The following is a 19,139-nucleotide window of genomic DNA, read 5'->3' as shown; positions in this document are numbered from 1 at the left end:
TATGATCCCCAGAAGAATAAACTGTGGTCTGGCGCCATCAAGTTCTAAAAGAAAGAAAAGCGCTGCAGAAAGGCAAAAAAGTTTCAAATTCAACTGTAATTGAAACCAAATGTACTCAAATGGAAATACAGGAATAAATAGTAAGCCAAAAGCCTACCAGGTCTGTGCAGTACAGTTCGCAACATGAGTTTTCATATCACTGCAAGGATAATACAATTTTAAAAAATTATCTATATGCCAAAATTAACTTTATGTTATATCAATAATCTATAAGAGTGATTTATGCGTTATACTGGAATCGAACACATATTCTTCTTTCAAATTAACCCTTTGATCTCAACCTAAAATCCTTCATAATGATAATCATCTCAGATTTGGCCCAATCTGGACACAGACATCAACAAGCAATAAATCAGGCATAAATCTTAATTGATCCTCTTGCGCCATCTTGTGGCTGAAATTATACAATTTAAAAGGACCATATCTCTCCCAAACTAAAATGTAGTCAATTCACCTGGACAGTTATTACATATTTCACTTACTTAGGTACTTGATAGACCTATTCTGTTTTGGCAGAAGATCTAGTTGGCTATAGTGCTCCATTCTGAAAATATGTCAATCTAAAACACCTTACAAACACTCAAATTCAACTCATATTGGCCGTATCTCTGACAGAGGATATTCTTGTCAGTATTAGGCCTTATGTATCCACTTCATGATTCACAGCAAAGTTGGTTCATGTTTCAATCATGTCTTTGGTCATGTTCGTGTGAGTTAAAAATACAATAAAAATGATGTTTGTTGACAATAAAGCCACCCACAATGCAGGCAATGGATGCAGGATGTCATTGAAGAGCAACTGCAGAAACTTGCAGTAGATGCAAATCGGACAATTTTTATCCCCATAAAGCAACACACTTTGAAAGGTGGTGACTGACCAGGGCCGGATTACCGAAGGGGCACGCAGTGTTCCCAGATAGCACATGACAGCAAAATGTGTGGAATTGCAGGAAATTTGCTTTAAAACTGCAAAATTGTCTCTCAACCTCATGGGCAAATATTTAGAATAGCAGGAAATTTGCTTTGAAACTGCAAAATGTTTTATCAGCCTAATGGCAAAATATGAACAAAAGCAAGAGATGAACTATAAAACCACAACAACAAAAAATACCTGCCCCATGGCAAAAAGTGTAGAATTGCGGAAATTTTATTTTAAACTGCAACATTTTCTCTTAGCCTTATGACAAAATGTGTAGAATAGCATCATAAAACTGCACATTTCTCTCTCTTCACTATGGGTGGGCGCAAATGCAGTAGTCCGACCATGTCACCGACTTGACAAAAGTGATCTGCCGGAATGCGCCCAATAGCATTAAAGTCACACGAGACTGTTAAAAGTCTACAATGAATTGTGAAACCCTACAATGAAAGGACTGTAATTAATTGCTGAAAAACAACTGATAGTGAAGATATATGTGGAACCTTATTTTCAGTGAATTTTCAGAGTTTCCTAGTTCAGACTAGCACGTGAACGCAGCATCATCTTTATATCTGTGCCATTATAGCGGCTGTGACAGCATGGGCAGCTCCATTGAGGCTACAACCCACAAGAATCTTCACCCAGTTGACTACTTTGACTACTTTAAAATGGCGGAAGCATGGTGGATGCCCTCAATGGCGCTGCCCATGCTAAATCGGCCTTTTGGCAACCAGAGGCCTCTATAATTCTCTATGTTGTCACTTTTAAAACGTTTTGGGTTTGGTTAAATGGGATACGAGTTCTAGTTGTGTGCCAGACAGCTGATGGTATACTGGCTGCCATGTTGAGAAAAACTCCACTTCCCATCAGTTATTTGGCAATGAGTCATTGCTACGATTTACGTTGTGTGCGCCATCATTGGTGGCTCGGTTGTCACTACGAAGCAGCGGTAAAGGACGTATCGAAAGCAGCAAGGTTGTACACAAACGAGTGTTTTAGTATCCAAATGTTTTCAGAGTTTGATAACGTATCTGCATATAAATTAATATCGGTAGCAAACATACATGCTAGTCGAGATTCTAGTATGCATGTAGGCTACTGTGGTGTACTGCTCTCGTAACATTGATGCTAGGCTATGTTGCTCTGACTTACTCTTGTGGGACTGGCTTAGCCTACTAGTTACCCAACCGACACACAAAATGTACCGAAGAAAGTCAAATATGTGATCAACGTTGGGGAAATGAACCACCGTGTTCCCCTGAGGAATTCAGCTGAACTAGGATAGGCTATTGTATGGAAGAACAGTTTAGCTGCAGATACCATTTATTTGCCCACGTTTTGTTTTTTACCACATTCATACTGTATGTACAGTCATTTATGTGTTTTGCAACTATGTAAAAAAATGACAGGCACAGCGCAACAAAATGATCGTTTAATCTTCTATTACTAATTTGCTACATTTGTATCGTCTGCACGTGCCCACTGCCAATTGTTCTGCAGTGGGTGTGTGGGGAATGGCGATAGTAACGTTCTCCCTAATTTACTTCGTTATGTGTTCTAATCTAGATGACTGATTGGGCTGGATATGGGTATGCAGCCCTAATTGCATCCGGGGGAGCGATGGGCTATGTCAAAGCAGGTAAGTTTATTATTGTGCCATCCAGGTTTACTCAATTATATAGTTATGCAGCCATTTACAGGTGAGTTTAATTTATTCTATCATATTTCTACTCTTGTGCTTGCCCATACTTGATAATGAACTGGTAACCAAGTTACCACTCACCCTGTACTTATTTTTATGTCCCCAGGCAGTGTCCCCTCTTTGGCAGCAGGTCTTCTATTTGGAGGCCTAGCTGGGGTTGGTGCCTACCAGATATCACAAGATCCCAAAAATATTTGGGTGTCACTAGGTTGGTGAACTTAGGTGTTGGCCCTTACTGTTTTATGAATGTGAAAGCATGCTTGTGTAATAGTATAGCTTCCTTCCCTCTCCTCGCCCCGAACCAGGGACCCTCTGCACACACCGACAACAGTCACTCACGAAGCATCGTTACCCATCGCGCCACAAAAGCCACGACCCTTGCAGAGCAAAGGGAACACTACTTCAGGTCCCAGAACGAGTGATGTCACCCAATTGAAATGCTATTAGCGCTCACCACCCTTTGACCTCCTTTTCCGCAGCAACCAGTGATCAGAGTCACGGCACCAATGTAACAGTATTTTGAGCTTCCTTCCCTCTCCCCTACCTGGGTTCGAACCAGGGACCCTCTGCACACATCGACAACTGACACCCATGAAGCATCGTTACCCATCGCGCCACAAAAGCTGCGGCCCTTGCAGAGCAAGGAACAACTACTTCAGGTCTCAGAGCGAGTGACGTCACCGACTGAAACACTATTAGCGCGCACCACCGCTAACTAGCTAGCCATTTCACATCGGTTACACTTGCAACAGGCCTCCCATCGCCCAGACCTCTTTTGATCACCGCTAACTAGATACTCATGATGATTAGGTTTACAATAGACAAAAGATGTAATGGGTCCGCACTCAAAGATGTTACATAAAGCTTACTTCCCTTTTCAATTGTAATTTTCACTGCGTCGGGGATAGCATACACAGACGTGCAACATCTTTGAGTGTGGACCCATTAGGTTTGTCAGAATTTGTGGGTTTTACGCACCAGCCAAGCATGATGGTCCCCTATTGATTAGGTCTACAATAGGCCTACTATACTGTACTGAGAGTCATTTCCCCCTGTATCAGTCACATCAGGAGCCCTGGCAGGTGTGATGGGAAAGAGATTCTACGGCTCCAGGAAGATTATGCCTGCTGGAATGATGGCAGCAGCAAGGTAGCTGAGATGACCAACTCCTGCATTTCAGGAATAGGTCATAGGTATGCATGTAGATGATACAGTACATGATCTTACAGTACTTAACGTGTTTATTTTCTCTACTTTCTGTAGTATCCTTATGGTGGGAAAGCTCAGTGTTGGAATGCTGCTGCAGAAGCCCCAGGAGTCATAATACACTGATGTAAAAATCATTATCCTCTTTCTTTTCCATTGTCTTATATTATTCAGGCACAACCGGTCATCAGTCATATGTGGATGTTATTTTGTAAAAATGTATAATTGAACACGGATTTTATCTTCTTTATAAAATGACAAGGATGGCATGTGTTTTTGTTCATATTGTTACACAGATTGTCATTACATGAATGAACCGTTAAGTTGTGTAAAAGGTTTAAAAAAATGGCCAGTGTTTAATAGCTGCATCTTAAGCGTGGATTGTCATAATACATAACTGAAGTCAACACTTCTTTAGCCACTGATACAGTAAGTGCCTATTCAAGAGATTACAATGAGTGATAGGAAACATTTCCTTATAATTTCATTGGAGTTGAGTAATGTAAACAAAAGTTAAAAAATAGAAACAGAATATAACATTATAAAAATCTAAAATACAAAATCCACCATTATTGGTTCTAATCGTATCATAAAACCGATTGTAAGACTAATGTCATTTTTCGGCATCAGACTCAATCCAGACAACACCCAATGGGCTTCAGGACATGGTTATCTTTGAGGGATACTTTAGAGCAGCCCTATCAGCCAGTCTATCATCAATTACCATACAGTAGATCAGTGTTTCCCAACTCTGGTCCTCAAGTACATATTTGTTGTGGCCCAAGACTAGCACACCTGATTCAAGTTGAATCAGGTATTTTTGTCCGGGGCTACAACAACAGTATGTACTGTTGAGGTTACTGAAGGACTGGAGTTGGAAAACACTGCGATAGATGACTCCGGGTCTTCTGTTGAAGTTACAGGGATCAGGCCTCCTGGCGTATGTCTTTCCTTCATACATCACCCAATGATGCCAGTATAAAACAAACATGTATATATCTCCTTGAACATCCCAGTACATGTGCTACTTAGTTGTAATAATGTATTGGAGGTCTTTCAGAAGTACATACACTGAGGGTAGTTAAATTCAGAGCAGAGCAACAAAAGGTTTTCCTTAGCGCAAAGACTGGCTAAACCTGTGAGTTGGTTTAATAGCATCTCTTGATGCACTACCGATTGCCTCCATACTTGGATGCCCAGTCTACCCTCCCATGGACTGGCTGTACAGGTGGACCTCTAGTCAGAAGGTTGCCAGAGGTTTTCCCCAGGGCAGAATAGTCCTGGCCTTTCATTTGAGGCTTGTCCGCCCTCCTTTTCCAGCCGTCGTAATCTGAAAAGAAAAAAGATCTATGTGAGTGACACCTCCATGTGCTGAATTTACTATTCCATATTTACAGGACTCCCTCTATTAACAGACACCCAGGTACAATCCTGAAACAACACCCCTACCACCCATATAGGCACGTGTGTAGATCAGAGTGTTGTGCAGGTATATGCAATATTCTACGCAATTTATCAGTTGGCAGGGTGGAGCAACAGATATTTTTATACCTGTCCAATCCTTTCAGATCTAGGCAAGTGCCCTGGCATGAGGAGGTTGTTTCTGAACAGAGATATAGTGTCTACTGGTATGAGGGAGTTGTTTCTGGACAGGGATATAGTGTCTACTGGTATGAGGGAGTTGTTTCTGGACAGGGATATAGTGTGTCTACTGGTATGAAGGGGTTGTTTCTGGACAGGGATATAGTGTCTACTGGTATGACGGGGTTGTTTCTGGACAGGGATATAGCGTGTCTAGCCCAGCCTCAATGTAACTGTCTCCCTTGTCTGCTTGAGACAGATATCCCTGGGAGACCATCTGCATTACCTTCAGTGTTTTCACTCATGGGCGTGGTGGAAGTGGACTTTGTCTTTGAAGGTTTTGGTTTGACATTTTTGTTATCAGGAGTAGCAAGATCAACTGAGAGGGACAGCAAGAGATGAGTTTAATGCAAAAAAATAAATAATAGAAAATGAGTAAAAAATGACGAAATGTCAGAAAAAGAGAGCATGTAATGGTATAAATCCCTTCCAAGTGGCCTTATCTGTGTCTGCTGTGCCATCTAGTCCAAAGACCAGAGCATTTTTATGCCAATTAAAATGGTAACTATAGGATCTTACTTGTGTGCTGGCCGGCAAGAGGAGCAAGCTGGATCCTTTGACCCACAGAGCCAACCTCTTTCTTCTGAAAGGAGGGAACATAACCTCCAGACAGATTGTACTTTGTACTGACAAAGTTTCCTGAAAGACAAAAAAACGAATTGATTTAAATGTTGACAAATGTTATTCATAAGAATGATTTAATACAGACAAACTTTATTCATAACAAATAACGCTTCACTTGTACATCTTTAGCAGCAGTTCATTTGTTATTTAGAGTTTGGTCATAAAAATGACCATGGTTCCAGCAACCTTAATCTATTTAGTAATCTGGAGCGTGGTTCTCGTGTAGCACTGTGTGTTTGGGCTCCCTCTCCTGCTGTGTCATAATTGGCTGGGCTCATCAACATGTTAACCCACACCCACAGTATTAGGAAAATGGTTGCATAAGCAGAAACACTTATTTCACTTTAGTATATCCAGCATAAAACAAATACATAATAACATGTTACTAAATGTTTATGAAAATTGGGCATTATTGCTAATGATTATACTTAATAATAAACCACTTCAATTCATTTTTACTATAGATCTTAGAGGTCAACAGCAGGAATCCATGAACATACAAAGACATGAACATTCAATTCTAAAAGCCTTTACAATTAAAGTACCTTTAGCTGAATCAGGTATTCTTTCTTTTAGAACAGATTTATCTGTAGATTTATCAGAAGGGTTATCAGTGTCTTCTGCTCCCACAGTTAATGACAGGGGGATAAGACAATACACACATGAAAGCAGAGGGAAAAGAGAGAGCGGAAAGGAGAGAAATTGGTGAAATGATGCAACAATTTATCGAGCCATTAGAGAAGCACAGTGAAATATAAGTCAGAAATAGAGATGAAGATGAGGAAGGCTACTGTAGATTTCTGCGAGAAATTGGGCCATCTAGTCCATAAACTCAAGATGCAGGGTGGGAGGGTGGGCTTGGAGACACTTGATCCTAAGCAACTGTCTTAATAGTCCTCTAATCTCATGAATAAGGAAAGTGGGGGGCAGAGAGAGAGCACAGAGGCACATATTGTGTGTCTGTCTACATGACAAATGAATAATGGAGGCTCCCGTCTCCAAAGTGGCCCAGACGCTTAAGCACAGTAGCATACTCCAAACAGTTGCCTTTTTTGTGCCGAGCCAACACTAAAAGATCAGGGCGAATCAGAAAATGAGCATTGTAGAACTAAAGCATATGACGTGTAGGCCCTTTGTGATATCGGGGCATAAGAGTAGGAGGGCAAGCGTGTAATATAAAGCGACAAAGGGTTACCTGCGTTGACTCTGGTGACGGACAAACCAGCTCCAATGGGGCCGAGGGGTTTACTGTTGACATTGGTGGAGTTGTCCCACAGATCTCGGAGTGTCGGCCCACTGGGCTCCTTGTCTACAGAGTTCTTGCCGATCAACCCTGAAAGGAAAGAAGATCTGGGTCTGAAAATGTGGATGGCTGAAACGGACATAAGAGGACCAGTTGATACATGAGAAAATATACTTCCTACAAATGACTTGCTTATCTCACATTCTTCTTGTTTAAAACAAACAAACAAATAAGCTAATTTTCAATTGGTCTTACCAGGCAGATATCTTGATTGACTAAGGTAATGTTGTCTTGCTGAGGAGCCCGGGAGACTGGAGTCCATTTGGCCCTTCTTAATATTGCTTGGTAACTTAGTAACAGTGCTGAAGGAGTATATCGGTTTTTGCTCTTTGGATCTGATAGATAAGAAAGGCAGAAAATCAAACAGTAGGAACAACTCAAGACGATTAATCTCAGCCAATGAAATATTTCAGTTAGATTGAATATGAACCTCCTACAGGTAAATCAACCTATAACAGGGTAGCTAACTGTAAAGGCCACTTTTCTTTCTCATCGTTTGCACAAATAGTATAACGGTTGTCACAGAAATGGAATTGGTTTGTGCCATAATACATGAAATGTAAACATAAGGTTACAGGTAAATCAATACAAGGAGACATCTATGCAGGGAGGAAGGGGAGAATGGTCCCCTGCTGTAATATAATCATTGATCTTACTGCGCATTACTATGGTCCTTAGGGCCCTTCTCCTCCTCTGATCCAAGGCTGGGTTTCTTGGAGTGGGACACAGAGGTCTCAGAAGGTTCTGACTCATCCCAGCTCTCTGTTGTCTTTACCACTGTCTGGCCCCAGCGCCTCCGCCCGCTCTTCACACCCACCGCTGCACTGTTCTCACTCCCAGTCCCCACCACGACAGATGGCTTCTGCCAAACGCAATACATTTCATAGGACATAAGTAATTCAGTTACAGTTGAAGTCAGAAGTTTACATACACCTTAGCCAAATATATTTAAACTCAGTTTTTCACAATTACTGACATTTAATCATAGTAAAAATTCCCTGTCTTAGGTCAGTTAGAAACACCACTTTATTTTAAGAATGTGAAATGTCAGAATAAGAGTAGAGAGAATGATTTATTTCAGCTTTTATTTCTTTCATCACATTCCCAGTGGGTCAGAAGTTTACATGCACTCAATTAGTATTTGATAGCATTGCCTTTAAATTGTTTAACTTGGGTCAAACATTTTGGGAAGCCTTCCACAAGCCTCCCATGATAAGTTGGGTGAATTTTGGCCCATTCCTCCTGACAGAGCTGGTGTAACTGAGTCAGGTTTCTAGGCCTCCTTGCTCGCACCTGCTTTTTCAGTTCTGCCCACACATTTTCTATGGGATTGAGGTCAGGGCTTTGTGATGGCCACTCCAATACCTTGACTTTGTTGTCCTTCAGCCATTTTGCCACAACTTTGGAAGTATGCTTGGGGTCATTGTCCATTTGGAAGACTCATTTGCAATCAAGCTTTAACATCCTGACTGATGTCTTGAGATGTTGCTTCAATATATCCACATAATTTTCCTCCCCCATGAAGCCATCTATTTTGTGAAGTGATACTTTTGTACCTGTTTCCTCCAGCATTTGGAAATTGCTCCCAAGGATGAACCAGACTTGTGGAGGTCTACATTTGTTTTTCTGAGGTCTTGGCTGATTTCTTTCGATTTTCCTATGATGTCAAGCAAAAAGGCACTGAGTTTGAAGGTAGACCATGAAATATATCCACAGGTACACCTCCAATTGACTCAAATTATGTCAATTAGCCTATCAGAAGCTTCTAAAGCCATGACATCATTTCGGGAATTTTCCAAGCTGTTTAAAGGCACAGTCAATTTAGTGTATTTAAACTGGAATTGTGATACAGTGAATTGTAAATTAAATAATCTGTCTGTAAACAATTGTTGGAAAAATGACTTGTGTCATGCACAAAGTAGATGTCCTAACCGACTTGCCAAAACTATAGTTTGTTAACAATACATTTGTGGAGTGGTTGAAAAACGAGTTTTAATGACTCCAACCTAAGTGTATGCAAACTTCCGACTTCAACTGTACATGTCCAAGTCCAAATAGATACCCAGATGTCTCTGAGTTTGATTTCAAGGGGGGACTGTGTAATAATGTTACAATTGTTATATAACTGCTACTGTTTTTAACATGTTTAGCAGCTATTCCATGTTTCCTCACATCTCTTTGCATGGACACAGTCCTGCCACCCACCGTATTGGAGTTAATGACTTGGCCATGTGGAGATGTCTGGTCAATCTGATGGTCTGTCTGCTGGAGGGGCTGTTGGGGGGCCTGGTGGTGTCTGCTTGAAGCTTTGGGGTGGTTGCCCTGAGACGTCCGGGCAGAGGAGTCTCCTGAAGAGGACTGCAGCTCACCTTTGGGCTCTGATGAGCCTCGGGATTGAGTCCTCACCGTGGCCTTGCGTATCTCACTCCCGGGCCGAGGCCCCAACACCTGACCCACCTGGAAGTAAGGGTACCGCAGAGCCTAGAACACAGAATGGGGATATGAATAGGATGAATTACTTATCATTAATGACTCCAGAACATAAAGGACATATGTTGACCAGCCATAAACAGGCATTGCGTAAGCAGCACACAGAAGAGCCCCATGAGGCTCTTGGGGTAATCAGTCTTAGTGGGCATGACTCACTGCACACCTAGCCAACGACTATGTAACAGGCATTACAGTGCTGCTTAACCGTACCTCTTCCTCCCTCACCAGCTAACACAGACACTGGAACTCAGAACCTCAGTCTTTTGACAACATCTTAGCCAGCTATGCCACCAAATAGCTAGAAATTTGGTGGCGTGGAGAGACATTTCAAGCTGAGGAATGAGTTTTTATCATACCCCATCAGTTACATATAGGAGTTGAAACAGATCTGGGAGCAGGCTACAGCACTGTGATGACTGAATACCTGCACGGCCGTGGGTCTTTTCTTAGGGTCCCACATGAGCAGGTCCTTCATCAGGGTGATGGCCTCTGTGCTGGCGTTGGGGATGAGGGTCTTCAGGTGGGTGGGCACACACTGAGGGAAGCGGAAGTTCATGGCCGAGGCCAGCTGGTATCCCTCCGGCCAGTCAGACTGGTAGAACAGGAGAGGAAAGTTATTTTAGAGAAATAATACTGCATGACGTTTCATTAACTCTCTCAATGCTTCACAATATCTGTGTATATTGGAAGCAATACAGTATGTCAACTATTCAAACCCATTAGAGCTAATTGTAATAGATTTGGAATATAAACAGATCCCATTACACAAATGTCAATAGAAAACAGTATTATTCTAATCAGTTTAAATGAGCATGAATAGCTGGTTTACTGGATTACTTCCAACACACACATTTTCACCAGGCCATCATTTAAACTATAACACACTAGTACTATATCTCTCTGTAGACAGAGGATTGGTTGCTCTTCCCTCTCTTACCTTCTTGACTGTCCCCAGAACCTGGCAGATCTTGAAGATCTCGTCCACCTCGCTGTTCCCGGGGAATAGAGGCCTAAGTGTGTAGAGCTCAGCCATGATGCAGCCCACTGCCCACATGTCTATGGGAGAGCTGTAGATGGACGACCTGAGCAGCACCTCTGGGGCGCGATACCTGGACACGACGACAGCGCAGCGTTTTTTTCAACTTCGTTATGCATTGTTAAAATAAGAGGGGACCAAAAGTCCCCACTAGACTATGGAGGGTACCTCACCATCTTGTGGACACGTAGTCCGTGTATGGGGGGCGGGAGCGGATCTCTCTGGCCAATCCAAAGTCGGCTATCTTGACTAGCTCTGGGCCCATGCAGAGCAGGTTTTCAGGTTTCATATCCCGGTGGAAGAATCCTACACAAGGGGTCATGGAGAACACTCAGCTCAACCTCTTCACAGGTCATCCAGAAGGACGTTTTAAATATTTATATTGACCATGGAGTGTTTAGGTGAAGACCACATTTCATACTTGATTACTGTAATGGATTTTAGTTGTACATGAATCATTCAGTCAAAATAGATTCAAATGGCTTTAAATTGATAGTTCAGTACATTTATTTGGGATTGACATCTATAGATGGATTCTAATATACTGGGATCTACACACAACAAGCATACAATAAGGATTTTGCTTGACTTGAGACCACTTTTGAGGAAAATATCAGACTAACTTTGAACCAACCATCCCTTTAATCCCAAGACAATGGAGTGAACCATCCCTTTAATATGCATCATATGGGGTTTTGCGACATGGAGTAGTATGCTAATTTACAAAAAGCAATGTCACGCAAACAATAGACAAAAGAGCAGCAGGAGGACAAAGCATCTTACCATGCTTGTGCACAAATGCCATACCAGACAGCACTTGGAACATGATGTTCCTAATTTCATTCTCAGTGAACATCTTATTTTCCCTGGCAGCGCAAAGGAAAGGCACACAAGAGGAAAAAAAGAAAGGAGGGAGGAGAAAAGAGACAAAATAAGAAGAGAGAGAGATGAGATAGGGAAACAGCCCCCAGGATGCATGCAGCCCATAGGACTAGTGGAAACCGTGGCCGTGTTGGACAAACACAGACTGAGTTAGCGTGGTGTGAGAAAAGAACAACTCTTGCTAAGTCACTCACGCTCTAACAGGCCAGATGGACTAGAAACCTGTTTACCTCAAAGTTTAAAGTGCTTTTCAACGCTGGGTTGCACAAGTGAGGTATCCACATGTCCGTTCACCGAAACAGCAAGACAACGGAGGTCTAACCAAGGGTGACAGCCAGCCAGGTGCTAGCTAGCTAGCGTGTGAAAGGCTAAATATTTGTCAGTGTTTACAGACAATAGCCAACTCTATGAATGATGGGAGTGCCCGTGACAGCAGAGACCTCTGTAGCCCCAGTTGTCCTTGGTGTGTCAGAGGACAGAGTCAAGTGGTTCTTATGCGGGAGACCTACCATGTTTATGGATAAATGATAGGCCTTGTAATATCTGAAAGCTTATGTTTCTGATCGCTGATTCAGGGAACAATTTATTTCTGCAAATGAAGAATTGATAGAATTGTCAACTGATAAGACTCTATATGAAACTTCAAGTAAATGTTGGGTTGTGTTCATAAGGGCACAGAACGAAAAACATTTTTAAACGTTTTGTAACGGAAAACGAAAATACAGCTTTTTTCACATTTCTTCAGTTTGGTGCCAAATGAACACAATCCTGTTGATTCCCACTCTTAAATAAATTACTTCCCCAACAAGCATTATCTATTAAACCATTTTCAGGGTTTCGTCGTTTGAAATGAAACGCCCTTACCTGTCCTTCATGAGCTGATAGAGATTTTCTTTCATGTATTCAAAGACAAAGTACAGGTGGTCGTTTTCTCTGATGACTTCCTTTAACTTCACCACGTTGGCATGATTCAGCTTCTTCAGGGACTGTGGAAATACATCATGGGATGGACCAAGATGATGAAGTATGATTATGTCTTTAAATGAAATATAGTGACAAACATTCTCTAGAATATAATCATCATAAAATATCAACTGAAATTGAATCATTAAATTCCATAAGCAAGACACGGATGTCATTGTTGTTAGTGATAATTGTAAGCACTTCCAGTTGGTGCTGATACCATCCTGTATGAAACATGAAATGTACCTAAAACATTCTGTTAATCATGTGTTGTGTACCAATCTTTACCTTTACTTCTCTCAGATTCATGCACTCTTCCCACGAATAAAACTTCCTCTTCATTCTGTAAAACGAGACAAACAACATGGTGTTTACAGTTTCAATACCATTTTCTCACTCTACAGGAACATACTATATTTATTATTTACTCTGCAGCCCAGTATTTACATAGAAATCCCACACTAATATATAGCATAAGAATATCCTAATCGTTACATTTCAGTTTCTCTGTAATCTATACAAGCACACCTACTAAATTTGTAATGCTAAGATATTAATTATTATTAGGCCTAATTATTTCAGTTAAAGTGCCAAAAATGTATCTATCTATATAGTGACCACATCTTTTCAATAAATGCTAGGTAAACACTAACTGAAAAAGGACTGTAAAACAAGGCGTTAGTGCATCGTCGGGGCGTCATTTACAGATGTACTGTACATGAAATTAAACCTTATTCCCAATTAACATTGGAGGTGTCCATTACGTGTCAGCTAATACATGTTGCTATGCTTGGTAGATAGTAGGTCCACCACCTGGTATAACTGACACTCTAGTACAACCTAATCCGTCGAGGACCTTTATTCTGACACTCCCACCTGATATTATGTAACTGGACACTGGGACCTGCAGATATCACACTCCTCCTCCTCCCGTGCATCCGTCAATGCCTCTCTCCGCAGCAACACAACACTGCAGACTACTTTCACTCCTTTCACCGTCACCATGGCTATCACTTTGCATGGTAACGAAGCGTTCAACCCCCCCCCCCCTCCCCGTATCCATTATTCAACCTACCCTCCATGATGAAAGGCAGAGTTGTAAGCTGGCTTGCCTTAGTCATGGGGAAACCTAAAGTGAGACTTCAGCCGGATTTGTTTGTAGTTAGGCATTATACAACCAGAGAATGTGTATGGTTCCGGAGTGTGGTTACCTTAAACCTAACCTTAAGCCTAACATTAATCCTGAACTTAACCAATATTGATCCCTATGCTTAACCCTTCCCTTTCTGTCAGCTGAATATATACTTCCTTGTTACTACGTTGTGCCAGGCATGGTGTTTAAGTCATCATGACTCATGAAGGTGTATTTTAGGATGGTAGTGCACTTATGTGCTTCAAAATGGCCGCTTGTGAGAACACTTAAGGAGTCTGCATGCCTCCCTCCCGAAACAGTACGGAAGAGTTTGTGACATTTTGTGATGTTTTTGTTAGTTTTAGACTTCGGTAAGGGTTTTTTCAGCTGTTTGGGCACACAACATTTTTTCTCGAGGCAAGCCGAAGTCGGTAGCCAAAGTCGACACCCCTTCGTCAATGATAGGTCAACAGTAAGGATTCTTCAATTAAGTCTTTCAACAAGAGACAACTCGTTTTCATGCACATTTTTTAATTGAGAAATACTGCACCATACATTTAATGTAAAATTACATGACTAAGATCTCCTCTGCAAAAACGTCAAAATTAATGACAGATTTCTTGAGTTATATTAGATGAATTCTGACTATTTTGAGGAAGTGTATACTGGCTATGGCGTTTCAAAATTGACAAACAGTACTATTGCTGCTTTTTTCTTGTTTTTCAAGCAAAAGTCTTTTAAGGGAGTATGTGAGCACACTCGTTCGGTTTCGCCTAGCTGAAGCCAAACTGAAGCATACTGACACCTTTAGCCTCTCAGAACAAAGCCATGTGAGTAAACAAACCACCCAGACCCTTGACTAGTTTATTAGTACTATACGCACGTACCTGTTGATGGCCACCAGTGTAGGACTATACGTACCTGTTGATGGCCACCAGTGTAGGACTATACGTACCTCTTGATGGCCACCAGTTCTCCCGACTCGTTGCTTTTCCCCATCAGCACGCTGCCATAGGTGCCATCTCCCAACTGCTTCAGCTGCGTGTAGCGATTCATTGTCTCAGAATCATCGGCTTGGGGGAGTTGCAGGGTGCTTCTCTCTCCTAAATGATAGTTCTACCAGTCCTCTCTTTCTCGCTCACTATGTCAATATGTGATGTTCTTCATTGGTGGGATTCACAACAGGTCACACAGGAACGGTGCCATTGCTCTCTCCTGATCGCCACACTGGAGGTCAGCCAAATGTTACACTCCTTCCTGATGCTGGCATATCTTCAACAACACAGGAAAAAATACAATACTGTCAACTTTAAGGTAACCAGTCGCCTACAGGAAATCATAAGACAACAACAAAACAGGACTTTCAGTAGTGGAAGCTCCCAAATTATAGTCCTAAATATCTCAATGAAAGGGCTGTTAAATGAAAGTAAAGAAGTAGAGAACGTCCTCTCTTCCTCCTCATTGAGAAAGAGGTTGAGGAGGTGGATTAAGTGTGTGACAGCAGGGCTTGAGCCTGAGCTGACGCCGTCGTCACACTACCCAGGGACATGACACATCCGTGGCCAGGCGTGGCCTGCCGGTGATTAGGTCCACTGGGATATAAATAGGGCATTACATCACCACCATGCTCACTTACCAGCACTCACTCTATCCCAAGCTCCCAACTCCCAACCCTGCATGACTGGCAATTGGATTTCAAGGGGCACAGCAACAGTAATCAGAGTGTTGGCTGCTATAGTACAGAGGTTTGTTTAAGGTAAACATGTCATGTCATGCTTACGACAGAGACACAGCATTGCCCATGTAGGCTATGACCCCAGTTGCTTTGTGTTATATTCTGAGGGGACGATACAATATAGTCTAAATATAGCAAACCATTATCAAAAGACTAAAATGACAGAGAGGCTATATAAGTCTACCTCAATCTAGAGTTTGTTCAATAAAGGAGACTAAAATGGACATCTCAAACCAGATTTCTTATCTGAATTAGACACTGTAGGATTGACAAAGCCATTTGGTCTCTTTGGCTAATTCTGATTTCAGATGCAGTTATAGGTGATCATTGTTGAGTGGAAATTTGAATAGTCATATCGCCAACAGCTTTCTAAACAGCCATATTTGAACAAAAAAATGGGCACATCTAGGGTAAATAATAATACCACTATATGTGTATACTGTCTGTATTTAGGCTAGTCGATTCAAAGCCACGGAATTAGATTATTCTCTAGGATTAAATAAGACTGGTCTACTCAATTGAATTTCAAGACAGGAAAGAGACTGCTCTCCATCAAATATGAAAATAATATTTTGAAAATACTTTGCACTCTTCTTGTAGTAGACAAAAGTCTGCCCTAAATCACTTTATAAAATAACTGAAAACAGAGAAAACTGCATAAAAGTATTATGTTCTATCTTCTCTATGATTTTAATTGCTTGCTCCAGTCTATAGCAAAACTCCCTTTCCATATGCCTCTAAAATAGGCAGGGAATGGTGAGCAAGGAAGGGCCTCTGTAACAGATTGCTGGAGTCCACTAAGCTTTCGCAGTATTGTAATCTGTTAGAGAGGGGTTTAGGAGGAATTACAAAGATGTATTAAAGGCACATGACATTAAGAAGCTCCTGAAGGTCGATGATGAAGCTGAAATATGCACACGTTTTATGATACCAAAAGTGCTAGGATAACCTAACAACCACAAGGGAATTAGAGATTTGAATTGAGAGACAGTATTTTCTGGGTAAAAAACTACTGTCACTGACATGATAAAATTGGACACAGGCACAATATGTCAAGATGCCTTGCATTTCAAATGAATAAAACTCAAATTATATTAGAACCTAACCTTAAATTGAAGCTATGCTGATACCAAGTGTTTCACATTTCTAAAAAATAAAGAATATTCATGCCTTGAATAATATTATATTTGACAAACTTCTGTCTCTTAATTATTATAGCCTATTATACAGGCCTATTTTTGGCTTAGAATTAACCTACACAACAGTTACGTTATATGTTCTGTCATGTGTGGACATGTGTTGACATATGCCCATAATAACAGTCCTCTCAACTGTCCCTCTTTCTTGGCCAAAACGTTTCTTCTTGGCTGCCTGTCTTTAAAAAATATTTTATCGGAACTCACCATTTTAGGGTGTTGTTCCTCCCACTGTTTTCTGAGCTTGTAGATAGCGCTGAAGTTTCTTGAGATAAAATGCAAGTGGCGTCCTTAGTGTTCCGATAAGGTGTGTGGCGCTTCTCCTTGGCAACGTACACAGACCAACGATGTCGGGTGGAAACGCAATGGTTTGTGGGACTTATTGTCGCGTGCCTGAGTGTGTCTTCAGAGTCGAGGCCTACCACCAAGGCTAACCAGGGGCCGACGAAACCACAGGCTTCTATATTTGCGTTAGCATGGCACACAGTACACAAGTAGTCAACCAAATACCAGTAAAATAGTCCTCATCATAGCCCCGCTGCCACCAGATGGCGCTATTATTCTTTACATATTTTGTCACCCACAGAGCAGCATACCTAGGCAACCTTTCAGGCTTATCTCTGCGCCTTCGGTTCCCTCAGGTAAGTGTTTGCCAGCCATTTCGCACAAAAGTGTAGTTCGTTCCCGACGTTTGAATGATTTTTAATAATAATTTTAAAATTTATATTGGCATTTTCAAGACAACTTGGAACTATGGAGAAAAAAACGGGGTAAAATCATGGCGCCAGTGATCTTCAGGTCAGACCTTTAGAAAGATGCCCGAATATCCGAATTGGAATTCCGAGTTGGATGACAGCTCAAAACTATTTTTTCCCCTTCGGAGCTCCTTTTCTTCCGAGTTTCCGGAGGGTCAATTGGTGCTTTCAAGACAACTGGGAACGAGGGAAAAACGAGGTCAAATCATGACGTCAGTGATCTTTGGAGCTTTAGAAAGATGCTACTGCATTAGAGGCTAACTTCTTTAGTGCATATTGATGAAATTATCTCCTGACCTGGGGAGTTTTGTTAAAAGCCCTAACACTGGCTCTAAACATTAACATCATTTTCTGTACGTTTTTGGAAACATAAGGAACATATTTCAGATCAGCAATAAATATTTTTTTTCAACAAAAGGTTAAACTACTACACACCTTTTATAATGTTAGTCTTCCCACAGGGTCATATCTCCATGTTACATGGCTTGTTTACTGAATACAGATGGAAGACAGAGTGCGGTTTCCTCCACACAATAATGTGATGATTGTCAGATTAATATAATAGTTCCATTTAAAACGTTTAAATGCTTTGCAAGAATAACAATTTCCCCAATAATCCTGTTTACACGGACACCTCTGAAATCAGGCAACCTGATAAATGCAGAAAATCACCAATCAAAATAAACATTCTACCACAGCGAAAATTTTATTTTTTTGAAGTATATTTGTTTCGGAGTTCGGACATATAAAGTTTGTGTGTGAAAATGACTTATAAAACGCATACATTCAGCTGTTCCGAACACAGCTAAAGAGGGAGGCTAGCTCGGCTGGTGCTAGCTAGCACATGCGCAGATCAAATACACTTCTGGAACACCGATTAAGGTGTTTACTGTTTTAATGATTCTAAAGATTGCTCAGAAAGAGAAAGGCATTTACATGACTATTGCATCATCTGTCTACTGCCATAGTCAGTTCGATATCTAATTATTAGTGGGCATGTAGACCTCCTCAGTGGCGGCCACCTGTGTTAATTAGCGATCTAACATTCTCCGAACACCTGTGTGTAAGTGTAACTGGGGAGGAAGTGTAGTGCATCAACTGAAGGCATGCCGCTTGTGGATCTGTGCAAAACTGCTACAGTAAGTGTATATTTTTTATTTGAAATATTATTTCTCTGATATGCAGACATGCACCTTATTTTTCATATGTTTTTCGAAAACCGTTTTGAAAGCAATGATGATTTACTTTTCTAAATTTTAAAACACAGCTTCCTAATTGTAGTAAACGCTGAAAACGATGTTTCCCAGTTGGTGCTCGTTTTTTTCTGAGTTCCATGTGTCTTGAACACACTGAAGTCGGAAGTCAGAGATTTCCGAGTTCCCAGTTGTTTTCAACGCGGCAATGCACCAACAACTAAAGAACGTTGACGCGCAAGGCAAAACTTCTCAGCTGTTTTGGTGCAGTACCCACCACGCCCTACAGCTTAAAGCGAATC

The 19,139-nt window shown here is 41.3% G+C and overlaps 2 protein-coding genes across 8 annotated transcripts; one reads left to right on the top strand and one right to left on the bottom strand.

Annotated features, from left to right (window-relative positions):
- The first annotated feature begins 1,803 nt into the window (after positions 1-1,803).
- tmem14ca (transmembrane protein 14Ca) lies at positions 1,804-4,244 on the top strand. The gene is made up of 5 exons (XM_021562641.2): positions 1,804-1,954; positions 2,546-2,618; positions 2,788-2,889; positions 3,743-3,830; positions 3,945-4,244. The coding sequence occupies exons 2-5, from the start codon at positions 2,546-2,548 to the stop codon at positions 4,003-4,005; spliced, it is 324 nt and encodes a 107-aa protein (XP_021418316.1). The 5' UTR covers positions 1,804-1,954; the 3' UTR covers positions 4,006-4,244.
- Positions 4,219-17,770, bottom strand: mak (male germ cell-associated kinase). Of its 7 annotated transcripts, none has more exons than XM_021562633.2 (16): positions 17,097-17,770; positions 14,914-15,230; positions 13,115-13,169; positions 12,728-12,849; positions 11,765-11,847; positions 11,155-11,287; positions 10,883-11,054; positions 10,370-10,537; positions 9,661-9,936; positions 8,112-8,317; positions 7,651-7,790; positions 7,348-7,485; positions 6,698-6,772; positions 6,048-6,167; positions 5,755-5,847; positions 4,219-5,217 (listed from the first exon to the last, which is right to left on the bottom strand). In XM_021562633.2, exons 2-16 carry the CDS (start codon positions 15,012-15,014, stop codon positions 5,057-5,059), a joined length of 2,043 nt encoding a protein of 680 aa, XP_021418308.1. In that variant the 5' UTR covers positions 15,015-15,230; positions 17,097-17,770; the 3' UTR covers positions 4,219-5,056. The 7 variants fall into 7 exon arrangements, with proteins under 7 accessions (XP_021418308.1, XP_021418309.1, XP_021418312.1 ...); XM_021562634.2 differs by lacking the exon at positions 11,765-11,847 and adding an exon at positions 12,373-12,452 and having other exon boundaries at positions 17,097-17,767; XM_021562637.2 differs by lacking the exon at positions 5,755-5,847 and having other exon boundaries at positions 17,097-17,768.
- Positions 17,771-19,139: the final 1,369 nt, after the last annotated feature.

Source organism: Oncorhynchus mykiss, chromosome 15, assembly GCF_013265735.2.
Source record: "Oncorhynchus mykiss isolate Arlee chromosome 15, USDA_OmykA_1.1, whole genome shotgun sequence".
NCBI classification, from domain to species: Eukaryota; Metazoa; Chordata; class Actinopteri; order Salmoniformes; family Salmonidae; genus Oncorhynchus; species Oncorhynchus mykiss.
Note: the sequence above shows the minus strand (reverse complement) of the source record. Positions and strands in the feature narration are given on the sequence as shown.

Bases quoted from the DNA above. Each gene is read 5' to 3' on its own strand.
- mak (XM_021562633.2), bottom strand. From the start codon at position 15,014: ATGAATCGCTACACGCAGCTGAAGCAGTTGGGAGATGGCACCTATGGC. The intron at 11,055-11,154 runs GTGAGGTACCCT...CGTCGTGTCCAG, and splicing joins GACTACGTGTCCACAAGATG to GTATCGCGCCCCAGAGGTGC. The intron at 10,538-10,882 runs GTAAGAGAGGGA...CTGTTCTACCAG, and splicing joins TTCTGGGGACAGTCAAGAAG to TCTGACTGGCCGGAGGGATA.
- tmem14ca (XM_021562641.2), top strand. From the start codon at position 2,546: ATGACTGATTGGGCTGGATATGGGTATGCAGCCCTAATTGCATCCGGG. The intron at 2,619-2,787 runs GTAAGTTTATTA...TTATGTCCCCAG, and splicing joins GATGGGCTATGTCAAAGCAG to GCAGTGTCCCCTCTTTGGCA. The intron at 2,890-3,742 runs GTTGGTGAACTT...CCCCTGTATCAG, and splicing joins AAATATTTGGGTGTCACTAG to TCACATCAGGAGCCCTGGCA.